This window comes from Ascaphus truei, chromosome 8 (genome assembly GCF_040206685.1).
Source record: "Ascaphus truei isolate aAscTru1 chromosome 8, aAscTru1.hap1, whole genome shotgun sequence".
Lineage (NCBI taxonomy): Eukaryota > Metazoa > Chordata > Amphibia > Anura > Ascaphidae > Ascaphus > Ascaphus truei.
The window spans coordinates 47,202,762-47,217,066 of record NC_134490.1 but is presented as its reverse complement, the minus strand read 5'-3'; the positions used below and the strand labels follow the sequence as shown (position 1 = coordinate 47,217,066).

General features: G+C 46.8%; 1 protein-coding gene across 1 annotated transcript in view; it reads left to right on the top strand.

Annotated features, from left to right (window-relative positions):
• The first annotated feature begins 492 nt into the window (after positions 1 to 492).
• Positions 493 to 14,305, top strand: part of SORCS1 (sortilin related VPS10 domain containing receptor 1) — a 442,630-nt gene continuing 428,817 nt past the window's right edge. Inside the window, 1 exon segment of the mRNA XM_075611820.1 lies at positions 493 to 1,658. Coding sequence (XP_075467935.1) covers positions 711 to 1,658 — 948 coding nt within the window. The 5' untranslated portion in view covers positions 493 to 710.

The window sequence follows — 14,305 nt, the reverse complement described above, 5'->3', positions numbered from 1 at the left end:
TCTCTCTCTCTCTCTCTCTCTCTCTCTCTCTCTCTCTCTCTCTCTCTCTCTCTCTCTCTCTCTCTCTCTCTCTCTCTCATACCCTTCCCCCTCTCTCATACCCTTCCCTCTCCCTCTCATACCCTTCCCTCTCCCTCTCATACCCTTCCCTCTCCCTCTCATACCCCTCCCATACCCTTCATCTCTCTCTCATACCCTTCCACCCCCCGTCTCTCTCTCTCTCTCTCTCTCTCTCTCTCACCCTTCCCTCTCCCTCTCATACCCTTCCCCCCCTCTCTCTTACCCTTCCCCCTCTCTCTTACCCTTCCCTCTCTCTCATACCCTAACCTTCCCTCTCTCTCTCATACCCTACCCTTCCCTCTCTCTCTCTCATACACTTCCCTCTCCCTCTCATACCCTTCCCTCCCCCTTCTCATACACTTCCCTCTCTCCCTCTCATACCCTTCCCTCTCTCCCTCTCATACCCTTCCCTCTCTCCCTCTTTCCCTCTCATACCCTTCCCTCTCTCCCTCTCTCCGTCTCATACCCTTCCCTCTCTCCTCAGTCAGCTCCTCCCTTGTCTGGCAGATCCATCCTACATCAAAACCCCGAGCGACACCATCAGCCCTGAAAGAAGAATTCCTTTCTGTGTGTGCACCGTCCAGCCTGTGAGCTGAGAAACTTCTATGGAGTTGGAGTGAGAGGGGATCCCAGGAAGAGCCGCTCTGAGCATGGGGGGGCCCCCGGGCACCTGGCTCCTGCTACTGATCAGCATCATGGGTGAGGGCAGGGGACAGACATCCTGCAGGTCCTGCCACCCCCATGTCAGGCTGCAGGTGGAGACAGCTAGCGGGCACAGGGTGACAGGGATGCAGGGCGATACCATAGGGGAGTGGGTGAAGGCTGCTGCTGCTGCTGAGCAGGATACGGGTGATGCTATGGGTGCTGGGGTGGGACAGGATGAGGGTGCTCATGATCAGGATATGGGTGCTGGGGTGGGTCAGGGTGAGGGTGTTGATGATCAGGATATGAGTGCTGGGGTGGGTCAGGGTGAGGGTGCTCATGATCAGGATATGGGTGCTGAAGCGGTTGAGGGTGCTACCTTTCAGTATATGGGTGCTAAAGGGGGTGAGGGTGCTACGTATCAGTATGTGGGTGCAGGGGATAATCAGAAGAAGGGTGTTAATTACCAGTTTAGTGCACAGGATATGGGTGCTGGGGGGGATGAGTATGTAGGTGCTGGCGTAAGAAATATGGGTGATCAATATGAGGGTGCTGGTGATCAGGGTGAGGATGCAAGTGACAGGTCTGTGGGTGCAGGGGGTGATCGGGGTGCTGGTCAGGATAAGGGTGCAGGTTATGGGCATATGGGTGCTGGGGAGGATCAGGATATGGGTGCTGAGGGGGATCAGGGTGCAGCCTCCCAATGTCACACACCCGACGGGCACCTTCTCCATGGAGCCCGGGTGCCGCCCGCTCCAGGCGCAGGGCGCAGCTCTCCCCAGCGCCGGGCCAGGAGGAGCGGAGGGCGCAGGGTGACCCGAGCTGAGACCGGGGACCCGGGCAGGGTGACCCGCTTTCGGGTGGAGGAGCTGAAGCTGAGCAGCAGCACATTCGCGCTGACTGGAGACTCCGCTCACAACCAAGCCATGGTGCACTGGTCCGGGCACAACAGCAGCGTGAGTACCGAGTATCACCATCCGCATCATATAGAGTGACTCTGAGTATCACCACCGCATCATATAGTGACAAAAAGTATCACCAGCCGCATCATATAGTTACTCAGAGTATCACCACGCATCATATGGAGTTACACTGAGTATAACGACCGCATCATTTAGTGACACCGAGTATCAGCACCCGCATCATATAGTGACGCCGAGTATCACCACCCGCATCATATAGTGACACCAAGTATCAGCACCAACATCATATTGTGACATTGAGTATCAACTCCAACATCATATAGTGACGCCGAGTATCACCTCCTACATCATATAAAGTGACACGAGTGTCACCACACACACCATATAGTGACGCTGAGTATCACCTTCTACGTCATATAGTGACCCTGAGTTTCAACTCCTACATCATATAGTGACGTCGGGTATCACAACTACATTAAATAGTGACGTTGAGTATCACCACCTACATCATATAGTAATCCAGAGTATCACCTCCTACATATCATATAGTGACACCGGGTATCACCTCCTACACCATATAATGTTATAGATAGAGCATCACCAGCTAAACTTGCTGCACCTATTGGACATGCTGAGTCTCATTTCATAAATATGCTGCAATGTATAGTGATATTAGTGTCACCTGATAAATATGCTGCAATGTATAATTATTCTGAGTACCACTTTCTTAAAAAGCTGCAATGTATAATTGTACTGAGTGTCACCGCACAAATATGTTGTCATGTATAATAACCCTGAGTATGACTTGAAACTTGCTGCAATATATAATGATATTTCGTATCTCTTTCTACATATACTGCATTGTATAATCATACGGAGTATAACCTGATAAACATGCTGCACTGTATAATGATGCCCAGATATCATTATAAATATACACTCCTACAGTATCACAATGATAATGAGCACGTGTATTGATGCTGAGTACTTTATCTCTACTTACAATACTTCTAAAGTATTTCTCTGATAATGAACGTACTCTCCTGTATGGCACTGGGAACATTTCTGTGTTCCAGCTGCCCTGTATAGTGATACTGAGTACTGTACCTGCTCCTCTAGTGCAGAACTGGTTAAATGAGTTGGTGTGTCCCCACCTCCGACCCAAGTAATACTCAGCTGGGCATTATACTGGGCACACGAAAAATAGGTTACCCTCTTGTTTTCCTCTTCCCATGCGGGATACTGTAGAAGAGTTTACAAGCGATTGAGCCGGTCCTATGAACACGCAATGTATTATTTGCAAAGATCCTGTAGCATGGAAACACTTGTATGTTTGGATGTATTTGTATATAATAATATATACATAAAATAGAGGCGGTGATACATTTTCTATAACACGCCGATCATTGAACGTATCAGTCATTGATCTTCAAGCTGCTGTAATTAGCAGAAGGTTCAGTGATTCATATAATGGGAGACAGACATCTCTCAGTGGCTCACACAGGAACAGAAACACATACAATAGGTACAGCACCGGCTAAATACGTACAATAGGTACAGTACCTGCTCAATACGTACAATAGGTACAGTACCTGCTCAATACGTACAATAGGTACAGCACCTGCTAAATACGTACAATAGGCACAGTACCTGCTCAATACGTACAATAGGTACAGTACCTGCTCAATACGTACAATAGGTACAGCACCTGCTCAATACGTACAATAGGTACAGCACCTGCTAAATACATACAATAGGCACAGTACCTGCTCAATAAGTACAATAGGCACAGTACCTGCTCAATACGTACAATAGGCACAGTACCTGCTCAATACGTACAATAGGCACAGTACCTGCTCAATACATACAATAGGCACAGTACCTGCTCAATACGTACAATAGGTACAGTACCTGCTCAATACGTACAATAGGTACAGTACCTGCTCAATACGTACAATAGGTACAGTACCTGCTCAATACGTACTATAGGTACAGTACCTGCTCAATACGTACAATAGGCACAGTACCTGCTCAATACGTACAATAGGTACAGTACCTGCTCAATACGTACAATAGGTACAGTACCTGCTCAATACGTACAATAGGTACAGTACCTGCTCAATACGTACAATAGGTACAGCACCTGCTCAATACGTACAATCCAGTAGGTACAGTACCTGCTAAATAGGTACAATAGGTACAGATGGAGGGCATGTGCTTGAGGGTACATGTAGTGGGCAGTGGAGTCAGTACTGCAGTCCTCATGTTTGCCAGGTATCTATAATGTTTTTGGCTCACCCTCTTCAAGGCTGACTTCATGACTGGTTGGAAGTGAACACTCACTCAGTGTACACTTACTCATGTATACCCTCACATGCGTACACTCACTCATGCATATACTTACTCGCGCGTGCACTCACTCATGCGTACACTTACTCATGTATACCCTCACATGCGTATCCTCACTCAGTGTACACTTACTCATGCATACACTCACTCATACATACACTCACTCATACATACACTCACTCATGCATACACTCACTCATGCATACACCCACTCTGTACACTTACTCATGTATTCACTCACATGCGTACACTCACTCATGCGTACACTCACTCATGCGTACACTTACCCATTTATACACTCACATGCATACACTCATATTGCTTTGTATTTACCATTACATGTGATGGGTTACAGTGGCACTCCGGGTTTCTCTGTTATTATTTTTTTTAAATGATAGGATTGAAGCAGGGGGTCGCCGGAGGCGAATTGCATTCATTTGGGCTCCAGGATCCCCCTGCTTCCCGAGATACTTACCTCTGTAGCGGGTGCCGGTATCTCTGCAGGTAGGAGCTCCGTATGGGATAGTTGGGGCTAACATAATGGCGACTTAAACGTCCCGCGTCTTGGGGGCTAATAGGAAGCCTTGATGTCATCCCTTGTGCCTTTCTATTGGCCCGCATGACGAGGGACATTTAAACATGAAGGAGATACCGGCGCCCCCTACAGAGGTAAGTATCTCGGGGAGCAGGGGGTCGCCGGGCCTGAAATTAATGTCGTTCAGCTCCGGAGACCCCCAGCTTCATTCCTACAACTAAACAAAATAACAGAAACAAAACATAAATTGGAACATGGAGTGCTGCTTTAATTCCCCCCAATATGCATGTATGCTGCAAGAAGATGGAGGAACATTTCCTCTGCCAGATTGAAGGGTTAATCCATAGTGTTAGAAAAAAATGGACTCGATTGAAAAAAAATAAATGGGCAACGTTGTAAAAGGATGATGAGTATCTCTACACCCCCGCCAGCTGATTCGTCCAAGAGAGAAACAAGCGTAGAATATAAGAAGCATCTATACGGATTTGGGGGTTTATAAACTGTAATACCGCTCTTGTACTGTAGTTGTAGCGCTGTTTCTCCACCCTATTGAGGGATGTGGCGGCTACTGAGTGTTTGGTGCTTTACCTGCGGCTCACAGGAGGCCTGAACCTCCGCTGCCGGGAGCCTGGGGTGTACCTGGATCGTCCGGTGAGAGCACCTCCACATGTGAGGGATCCTGACAGCGTCGGATAACCCCTTCACAGGACCCAATGCAATAAGTACACACAGCGTATATAATAACAGGTTTACTGACATGCAAATGGTAACACTATAATACATATAACTCAGGCCTCGCAAGGCCTTACCCACACACCGTATCCCACTGTCCAACCACTTAGTCCACAACCCGCAGAGAGTGTCCCCCACGTACTGAGGTGCCCTGGGCACCTACCCAACCTAGTGTCCACAGGAGCCAACCCACCCAGAAGTGTGTGACAGCGCTGCCCACAATAAGTGTTAAAGTTGGTGAACTTGTGGATGGTGTGATACCTGCCATGTCCTCCAACACCCGGTACCACCAGCTGATGATAGAACCGTATGATAAAAGTCCACTTCCACGTGGGGTGGTATCCAGCTGGAGGGTCCCACCTTGATAGTAAAGAAAAAGAAAGTCAGAATAGGCGCACTAAGTGACTATTTATTTTATTAAAACCCTTAGGGTATAACATATAGTGTTAAAAACGAGTAAGTGGCAATGCCACAAATAATAAACACAACACACGATAAAATAAAGCTAATGACAATAAATTAGCTATACTAGATTAACAATTGCCCTTAACACATACAGAAAGGAAGCCGGAGAGCTCCGGTGTTAGCTACATGCAATAATATACATGGGTCCGGACCCAATCTACTCACTTGCACTGCGAGAACACCCTCACTCTCACGGACGCCGACTTGGAATTCTGGAGATCCACAGAGCAGCCTCACGTGACCTCTACGCGTTTCGCACGTAGTGCTTCATCAGGAGGTATTGTGATAGCGCTGCCCGTGGAGTTATATATCAGTCTGCAGCCAATAGACATACTTGTATCTAAGGCGTTCACTCCCTGAGCGAGACATCAGCTGTAGAAAGGCAGTCATCAGTTGAACTACCTTTGATGCAATTCATCAATGCCCAAAACCCAGGGCAAAATCATACTAACAAACATGACATTGCACATAATTAAATAGCCAAGCAGGTGTGTATAGATGTACAGTATATAAACATATGTATACATACATACTAATATAAAAATGCATCAAAAAACTGCCTAAAGCTTGATAACAATTAAAACAATAACTTAATAAAAGATAATGCTCAAAGCATGAATACATATATTGCAGTGATGCAACCAAAATGTCAATATTGCATTGAAAGACTGTCTGTCTGCATATCATTCAATGTATTAAATATTAAAAACCTTTTCTTTTTAACTTTTTTTTAAGAAACCTTTCTAAAAAAAACTTTAAGAAACCGTTTAAAAAACCTTTTTTTTAAAAACATGGCTGAAACCTAAAATCTAAGAACACATAAAGCAGTGATCAAATTTATCAGAACATGTATTCTCTCAGGAAGGGAACAAGCTCTATATAATCATTCAAGCCCTGGGGATCTCTGGACTGCATAGTGTAGATCCAGAACTGTTCTCTTCTGCTCGGACACAATTCCCTATTACCCAATCTTTTATCCGCTGTAATCACTTCAATTCCCATGAATGTTAAGCCACTAGGGTCACACCGGTGAGAATCCATAACATGTTTTAAAAGATGAGTCAGGGGTAAATTCTTGTCAATGAATTTCTGAACATTTCTAATATTTCTCATGTGTTCCATAACGCGGACTTTCAAATTCCTCTTGGTTTCCCCAATATATTGGTAACCGCATTTACATTGAACCAAATGGACGACATAAGTAGTAAAACAATTGATGAAGTTATGAACCTTATAACTCTGTTTAGTTGCAAAAGAGACTATTTGTTAATTTATCACCATATTTTTGCACACTTTACATTTATTGCATCGATAGTTGCCCTTAGCCCCAAGTGCGATCTCATTGTACCATCTTTGACGGTTGCGGGTTCACTAGACAGTGGTTAGGAGACTCGGTCATCAAACGGGGTTATACCCAAATGCTGTTTACCATCTTTAACGGATTCGACTTGTAACTGACTAGGGGCCAGCATCCTTTTTAGATTGTGTGCTCTTTTATATACAATCTTGGGTTTGGAATTCATTAGGGACCCCAATACAGGGTCCAGAGAACGGACCTTCCAGTGTTTATGTATGGCTCTTTGGATAGCTCTATAATTATCGTTATACTGTGTAATAAACACTGGAAAGTTACCCCTCTCCACCCGATTGGAAAGGGCTGCATCAGTGGTCACAGTCGGGTCCACTTCATGAATTCTCACTGCGGGGCCACTTATTCCAATGTTCTTCCTTTTTAACATTTTACGCTTATATTTCAACAAGTTTTTCCTTTGAGTAAGATTAGCTTTACCCATTGCAATTTAAATAAGGTCCTTATCATACTCTTTTTGCAAAAAGCGATCTTTAAGAAATGTTGCCTGGGTTTGAAAATGCTTTCTTTTCGTGGGTACAATTTCTTTTCAGCCGCACAAGCTGGTTATATGGAATGTTATCTGTCCAGGGTTTAAAGTGACAGCTAGACGATGGATATATGAATTCACATGCGTCTCTTTGAAGAAAGTTTTAGTGCATATTTGATCCTGTCCTATAAAATTTTCAAGATCTTAGTAATGCACTGATGTTTCACTGTTCTCTCAGCTGAACTTCAAATTAAATGTATTATCATTAAGTTCAACGATATACTCCAGGAGAGAAGACTCGTCACCGTTCCTTATAATTAGGATGTCATCTATGTACCTCCTCCACATGACAAGTTGAGGAGGAGGTACACTCTCCACTGTCATCCTCTCCCACCACCCCATATAGAGGTTCGCAAACGAAGGAACAAATTTAGTGCCCATTGCGGTTCCCAATATCTGTAAATAATAATCAGATTCAAAAAAGAAAATAATTATGGGTTAATATGAACTTTATAGATTTTAATAAAAACCCAATCTGCTACGATGCTATCAGATTGCTAGAGTCCCAAAAACATTTTACAGCTGTGCAACCTTCTTTGTGTGGGATGCAGGTGTATAGTGACTGCACGTCTAGCGTTGCCAATCTATAGCCGGTCTTCCGCAGGGTGTGTTGTAATATCTGTAAGACCGCTGTGGTGTCCTTAAGATGTGAAAGAAGTTCTGCGACTAGTAGCTGTAAATAAAAATCTAAGTATTGGGATAAATTAGACATTAATGAATTTATACCCGAAATAATGGGTCGACCTGGGGAGGGGGTTGGTGAGGGACTTGTGTATTTTTGGGATGTGATAGTATATAGGAACGGTGGGAGATGTGATATATAAAAAATCAAAATCTGGTTTCTTCAAGACTCCCTGTTTTAATGCCTCATCTCTTTCAAAGAAAAGAGAAAGCTTGCAGTCGGATCCCGTTTCAGTTTTTTGTATGAGGTTAAGTCTGACAGCAATCGACTTGCTTCTGAACAGTAATCCTTTCTGTCTTGGAAGACAATACCTCTCCCCTTGTCTGCCTCACGGACTACAATATTGGTATTTGACCTCAAATTTTTAATAGCCATGGTTTCACTATGGGTCATATTTAGGTGACCATGTTTCTTTAGAGAGGCCTGCAGGCAAATCTGCCTGAATTCTTGCATTTAAAACCAGAGACAGAACATGAAACACAGACTGTATGAGCTTATAGGGGTCCTGTATGTTTTGAATTCCTGTTCAATCAGTTTGCCAAACAATTCGACTTATTGTCCTTTAGAATAATAAGGATAAAAGATAGATTTAGGTCTATAACCAGAATGGTAAACTTTTGATCATTAACATCATGACTAGTTGTGTTGTTCTCTTGCAGGAGACTATACAGGTCCCTGTACACTTGTTGATCAATAGGATCACTGAATAGATTAGTAGATACTGGTAAGGGATTGACCTCATTGTTACCCATTTCTTTACTATTAGCAAAGTGCCTATGCAAGGTTAATTTCCTCAAATATTTTTGATAGTCTCTATATGCGGTGGTGGTCTGGTCCCAGACCACAGGCCGTAACTGTTGTGCGGCATTCTGCTGTCCCTGACATTAAGGTTGCTAATTTGGCAGTGTCCCTATCTAAGGGGCCTGTCCCTGTAGCAGCCACAATCTTACAGGGGTGTCGGGTGTCGGGGCCTAGCTGGGGCCTATCGGGGGGTCTCTGGCCTAGTGTAGGGTTCACGGACACCCTGTACACAGGGTGTCATTACCCTACCGTGTCCCAGCTTCGACTGGCGTGGCTCGCAGCGCGCCAACTGTAGCAATTCCAGTCCTACGTGATCCCTGCAGCCCAATTGGCTGCTCGCAAACACGTGACCTCCAGCCCTTGGGCATCATGGGGCTTGTAGTTCCCCTGTCGATCTTAATTGTAATGGCCTCTGCTCGTGCTGCTTACTGCGCATGCGCAAAGGCCATATGATGGCCACTGCAACTTGGAGCATATGTGCGCATGCGCGATCCATACTGCACATGCGCAATCCATACTGCACATGCGCAGTTCATACTGCGCATGCGCGATCCATACTAGCGCATGCGCACGCACTATCAAAATAGCGGAGCCCTGCTAAGGGAGCCGTCACGGACCTCTGGTGACCCGCTTGCCATCCTGAATACCGGCGGGTCCGCCTCTGCTTCCGGCGATGCCTGCACTCCGCTGCCAGCCGCAGCCTAAGGTAGGGGGCAGCAATGGGGACCTAGCCACATAGTATACATGCTAGTCTGTACCTTTACTTTACAATATATAGGTCACTCAAATCCACTCTAAAAGAGAGGTTGCTTGAGTTTAAAAGAAACATGGAAAAATGTGTTTTAACCCATGGAGTCCTTAAAACTTGAGGCGCTTGTTGGGCTTTCGCGGTTCATACGTGTGTGGGGTGCTGCACTGTCGGGTTCTCTGCTACTTCTCTATTTTGCTTTTTAAGGTTGTCAGTTGCTGTAATTAGCTGAAAGTTTTGAGTTTAAACCAATAGGAGACAGACTGGTGTTCTCCTCACACCCGGACCAGAATAGGTACAATAAGTACAGCCAGTTTAATTAGGCATTAGATATAAAAATAGATAAGTTCCTGCGAGCATATTGGTTTGTACTGTGTGTTTCTGTCATAATTGTTTCACTCTATTAAACCTTATATTTTTTTCATGTCAAAAAAAGAAAACAGAAAATGTTCCAGATATTAAGTACACAGAGGTCTATACTCTAGGGGTTTGAGGGGAAAATAACAGGGCCTGGAAGGCATTAAAGAGCATGACATATATAAGACTGCGTTCATAGTGCAAGCGGTGGTGCGTGCGTGCGCACCGTGTAAACAAAATGCAGCAGCTCTATAGAGCCGACCATAGTCAGCGCACGCGCGATGAAGAGCAACAGCGCGGCATGCCGATAATTTAATTTAAATGTTGTCGTGCGACAGCCCGGGTCATGTGAGCGGTTCAGCCAATGAGGGCGAACCAGCCTCGTGACGTCACAGCCACGCCTCCACCACGCCTCCCCGTCGCCAGCTATCTGAGTCCACAGATTGTTCAGGCGACAGGCGTGTGCACGTGCCCACTATATCCGAGGCCTTAGGGACATCACAAGAAGAGTTATTGCTTAATGCTTGCACACAGCCATCCGAAAGCTCGTCTCCAGATCCGAAAGCTCGTCTCCACAGCCATCCGAAAGGTGTCTCCAGATTAATGTCACCTTTTGGAGATGATTATGTATTTCTGGTATTTGACAGCTGAAGCTAAATAAGAAGTTTCTACTGCCCTGGATGTGAATTTCTTTCAACCGTACCGCCCATCAGATCCTTTAGGAAACATTATTGAAATGCATGATGCAGTTTGAGTTGGACAGGATGACTTTGCAGTGTCCTTAAGGAATGTGTTTCTTAAGCCATCATTTCTGACTTAGCAATGTACCCTGAGGCCACCAGACATGCTGGTCTTGTACAATATTGTAACCTCAACATTATACGGGCTGTTGGTGTAATCGTTAAGTGATGGATGAAGTGCAAAAGTCAGGCTTTATAGAATTTCTCTTCTCCCAAGTTTAAAAGTGTTTTCCTTGATTCTGAAGAGATCTTTGAGATGATTCCTCACAGACGTGGAGGATCCGCTGAGGAGGACACAATTCAGAGTTCCTCTAAATCAGGGGTGGCCACTTCCAGTCCTCAAGGGCTACCAACAGGTCAGGTTTTAAGGATATGTCTGCCTCAGCACAGGTGGCTCAATGAGTGGCTCAGTATTTGACTGCACCACATGTGCTGAAGCAGGTATATCCTTTAAACCTGACCTGTTAGTGGCCCTTGAGGACTGTAATTGAGCGCCACTGATCAAGGGCACATACATTCAGATATAACAATAACAGGCATACAAACATATAACATGAATTGGAGAAACAAAGGGAGAGAGACAAAACAGTGTAATACAGTATGTCTAAAAATAGATTGTAATGCAGCAAGTAATGGTTCCACTCACAAACAAACTCTTTGTATGCGCATAAATAGCCGAGCCTCTCCGGGAGGAACGCTGTCCCTCTACCCTCCAGTTTTTGGGTTGTAGTGTGTAGTGTGACAGTCAGCGTGAGCTCTCACTGTGCACAGCCCCTGCATTCTCTCGCAGACCCTGCATTCCCTCTCAGCCCCTGCATTCCCTCTCAGCCCCTGCATTCTCTCGCAGCCCCTGCATTCTCTCGCAGCCCCTGCATTCTCTCGCAGCCCCTGCATTCCCTCACAGCCCCTGCATTCCCTCGCAGCCCCTGCATTCTCTCGCAGCCCCTGCATTCTCTCGCAGCCCCTGCATTCTCTCGCAGCCCCTGCATTCTCTCGCAGCCCCTGCATTCCCTCCCAGCACCTGCATTTCCTCCCAGCACCTGCATTCCCTCCCCACCTCTGCATTCCCTCCCCACCTCTGCATTCCCCCTCAGCTCCTGCATTCCCTCGCAGCCCCTGCATTCCCTCGCAGCCCCTGCATTCCCACCCAGCCTCTGCATTCCCTCCCAACCCTGCATTCCCTCCCAGCCCCTGCATTCCCTTGCAGCCTCTGCATTCCCTCGCAACCCCTGCATTCACTCGCAACCCCTGCATTCCCTCCCAGCCTCTGCATTCCCTCGCAGCCCCTGGATTCCCTCCCAGTCTCTGCATTCCCTCCCAGCCCCTGCATTCCTTCCCAGCCCCTGCATTCCCTCGCAACCCCTGCATTCCCTCGCAACCCCTGCATTCACTCGCAACCCCTGCATTCCCTCCCAGCCTCTGCATTCCCTCGCAGCCCCTGGATTCCCTCCCAGCCTCTGCATTCCCTCCCAGCCCCTGCATTCCCTCGCTGCCACTGCATTCCCTCCCAGCCCCTGCATTCCTTCCCAGCCCCTGCATTCCCTCGCAGCCTCTGCATTCCCTCCCAGCCCCTGCATTCCCTCGCTGCCTCTGCATTCCCTCACAGCCCCTGCATTCCCTCCCAGCCCCTGCATTCCCTCCCAGCCCCTGCATTCCCTCCCAGCTCCTGCATTCCCTCCCAGCCCCTGCATTCCCTCGCAGCCTCTGCATTCCCTCCCAGCCCCTGCATTCCCTCCCAGCCCCTGCATTCCCTCCCAGCCTCTGCATTCCCTCCCAGCCCCTGCATTCCTTTACAACCCCTGCATTCCCTCCCAGCCTCTGCATTCCTTTACAGCCTCTGCATTCCCTCACAGCCCCTGCATTCCTTTACAGCCTCTGCATTCCCTCGCAACCCTGCATTCCCTCGCATGCCCTGCATTCCCTCCCAGCCTCTGCATTCCTTTACAGCCTCTGCATTCCCTCGCAGCCTCTGCATTCCCTCTCAGCCCCTGCATTCCCTCCCAGCCCCTGCATTCCCTCGCAGCCCCTGCATTCCCTCACAGCCCCTGCATTCCCTCGCAGCCTCTGCATTCCCTCCCAGCCCCTGCTTTCCCTTGCAGCCTCTGCATTCCCTCCCAGCCCCTGCATTCCCTCGCAGCCCCTGCATTCCCTCGCAGCCCCTGCATTCCCTCGCAGCCTCTGCATTCCCTCCCAGCCCCTGCTTTCCCTCGCAGCCTCTGCATTCCCTCCCAGCCCCTGCATTCCCTCGCAGCCCCTGCATTCCCTCCCAGCCTCTGCATTCCCTCCCAGCCCCTGCTTTCCCTCGCAGCTTCTGCATTCCCTCCCCACCTCTGCATTCCCTCCCAGCCCCTGCAGAGAACCGCGATAACTATATGCAGAACCAACAGAGAACAGTGATAACTATACGCAGAACCAACAGAGAATAGCGATAAATATACACAGAGCCAACAGAGAACAGAGATAACTACTGTATACGCAGAGTCAACAGAAAACAGAGATAACTATACACAGAGTCAACAGAAAACAGAGATAACTATATGCAGAACCAACAGAGAACAGCGATAACTATACGCAGAGCCAACAGAGAACAGAGATAAGTATACGCAGAGTCAACAGAAAACAGAGATAACTACACGCAGAGTCAACAGAGAACAGAGATAACTATACGCAGAGTCAACAGAAAACAGAGATAACTATATGCAGAACCAACAGAGAACAGTGATAACTATACGCAGAACCAACAGAGAATAGCGATAACTATACGCAGAGCCAAGAGAGAACAGAGATAACTATATGCAGAGCCAAGAGAGAACAGAGATAACTATACGCAGAGCCAACAGAGAACAGCAAAAATTATACACAGAGCCAACAGAGAACAGAGATAACTATATGCAGAGCCAACAGAGAACAGAGATAACTATATGCAGAGCCAACAGAGAACAGAGATAACTATATGCAGAGCCAACAGAGAAGAGAGATAACTATATGCAGAGCCAACAGAGAACAGAGATAACTATATGCAGAGCCAACAGAGAACAGAGATAACTATATGCAGAGCCAACAGAGAAGAGAGATAACTATATGCAGAGCCAAGAGAGAACAGAGATAACTATACGCAGAGCCAACAGAGAACAGCAAAAATTATACACAGAGCCAACAGAGAACAGAGATAACTATATGCAGAGCCAACAGAGAACAGAGATAACTATATGCAGAGCCAACAGAGAACAGAGATAACTATATGCAGAGCCAACAGAGAAGAGAGATAACTATATGCAGAGCCAACAGAGAACAGAGATAACTATATGCAGAGCCAACAGAGAACAGAGATAACTATATGCAGAGCCAACAGAGAAGAGAGATAACTATATGC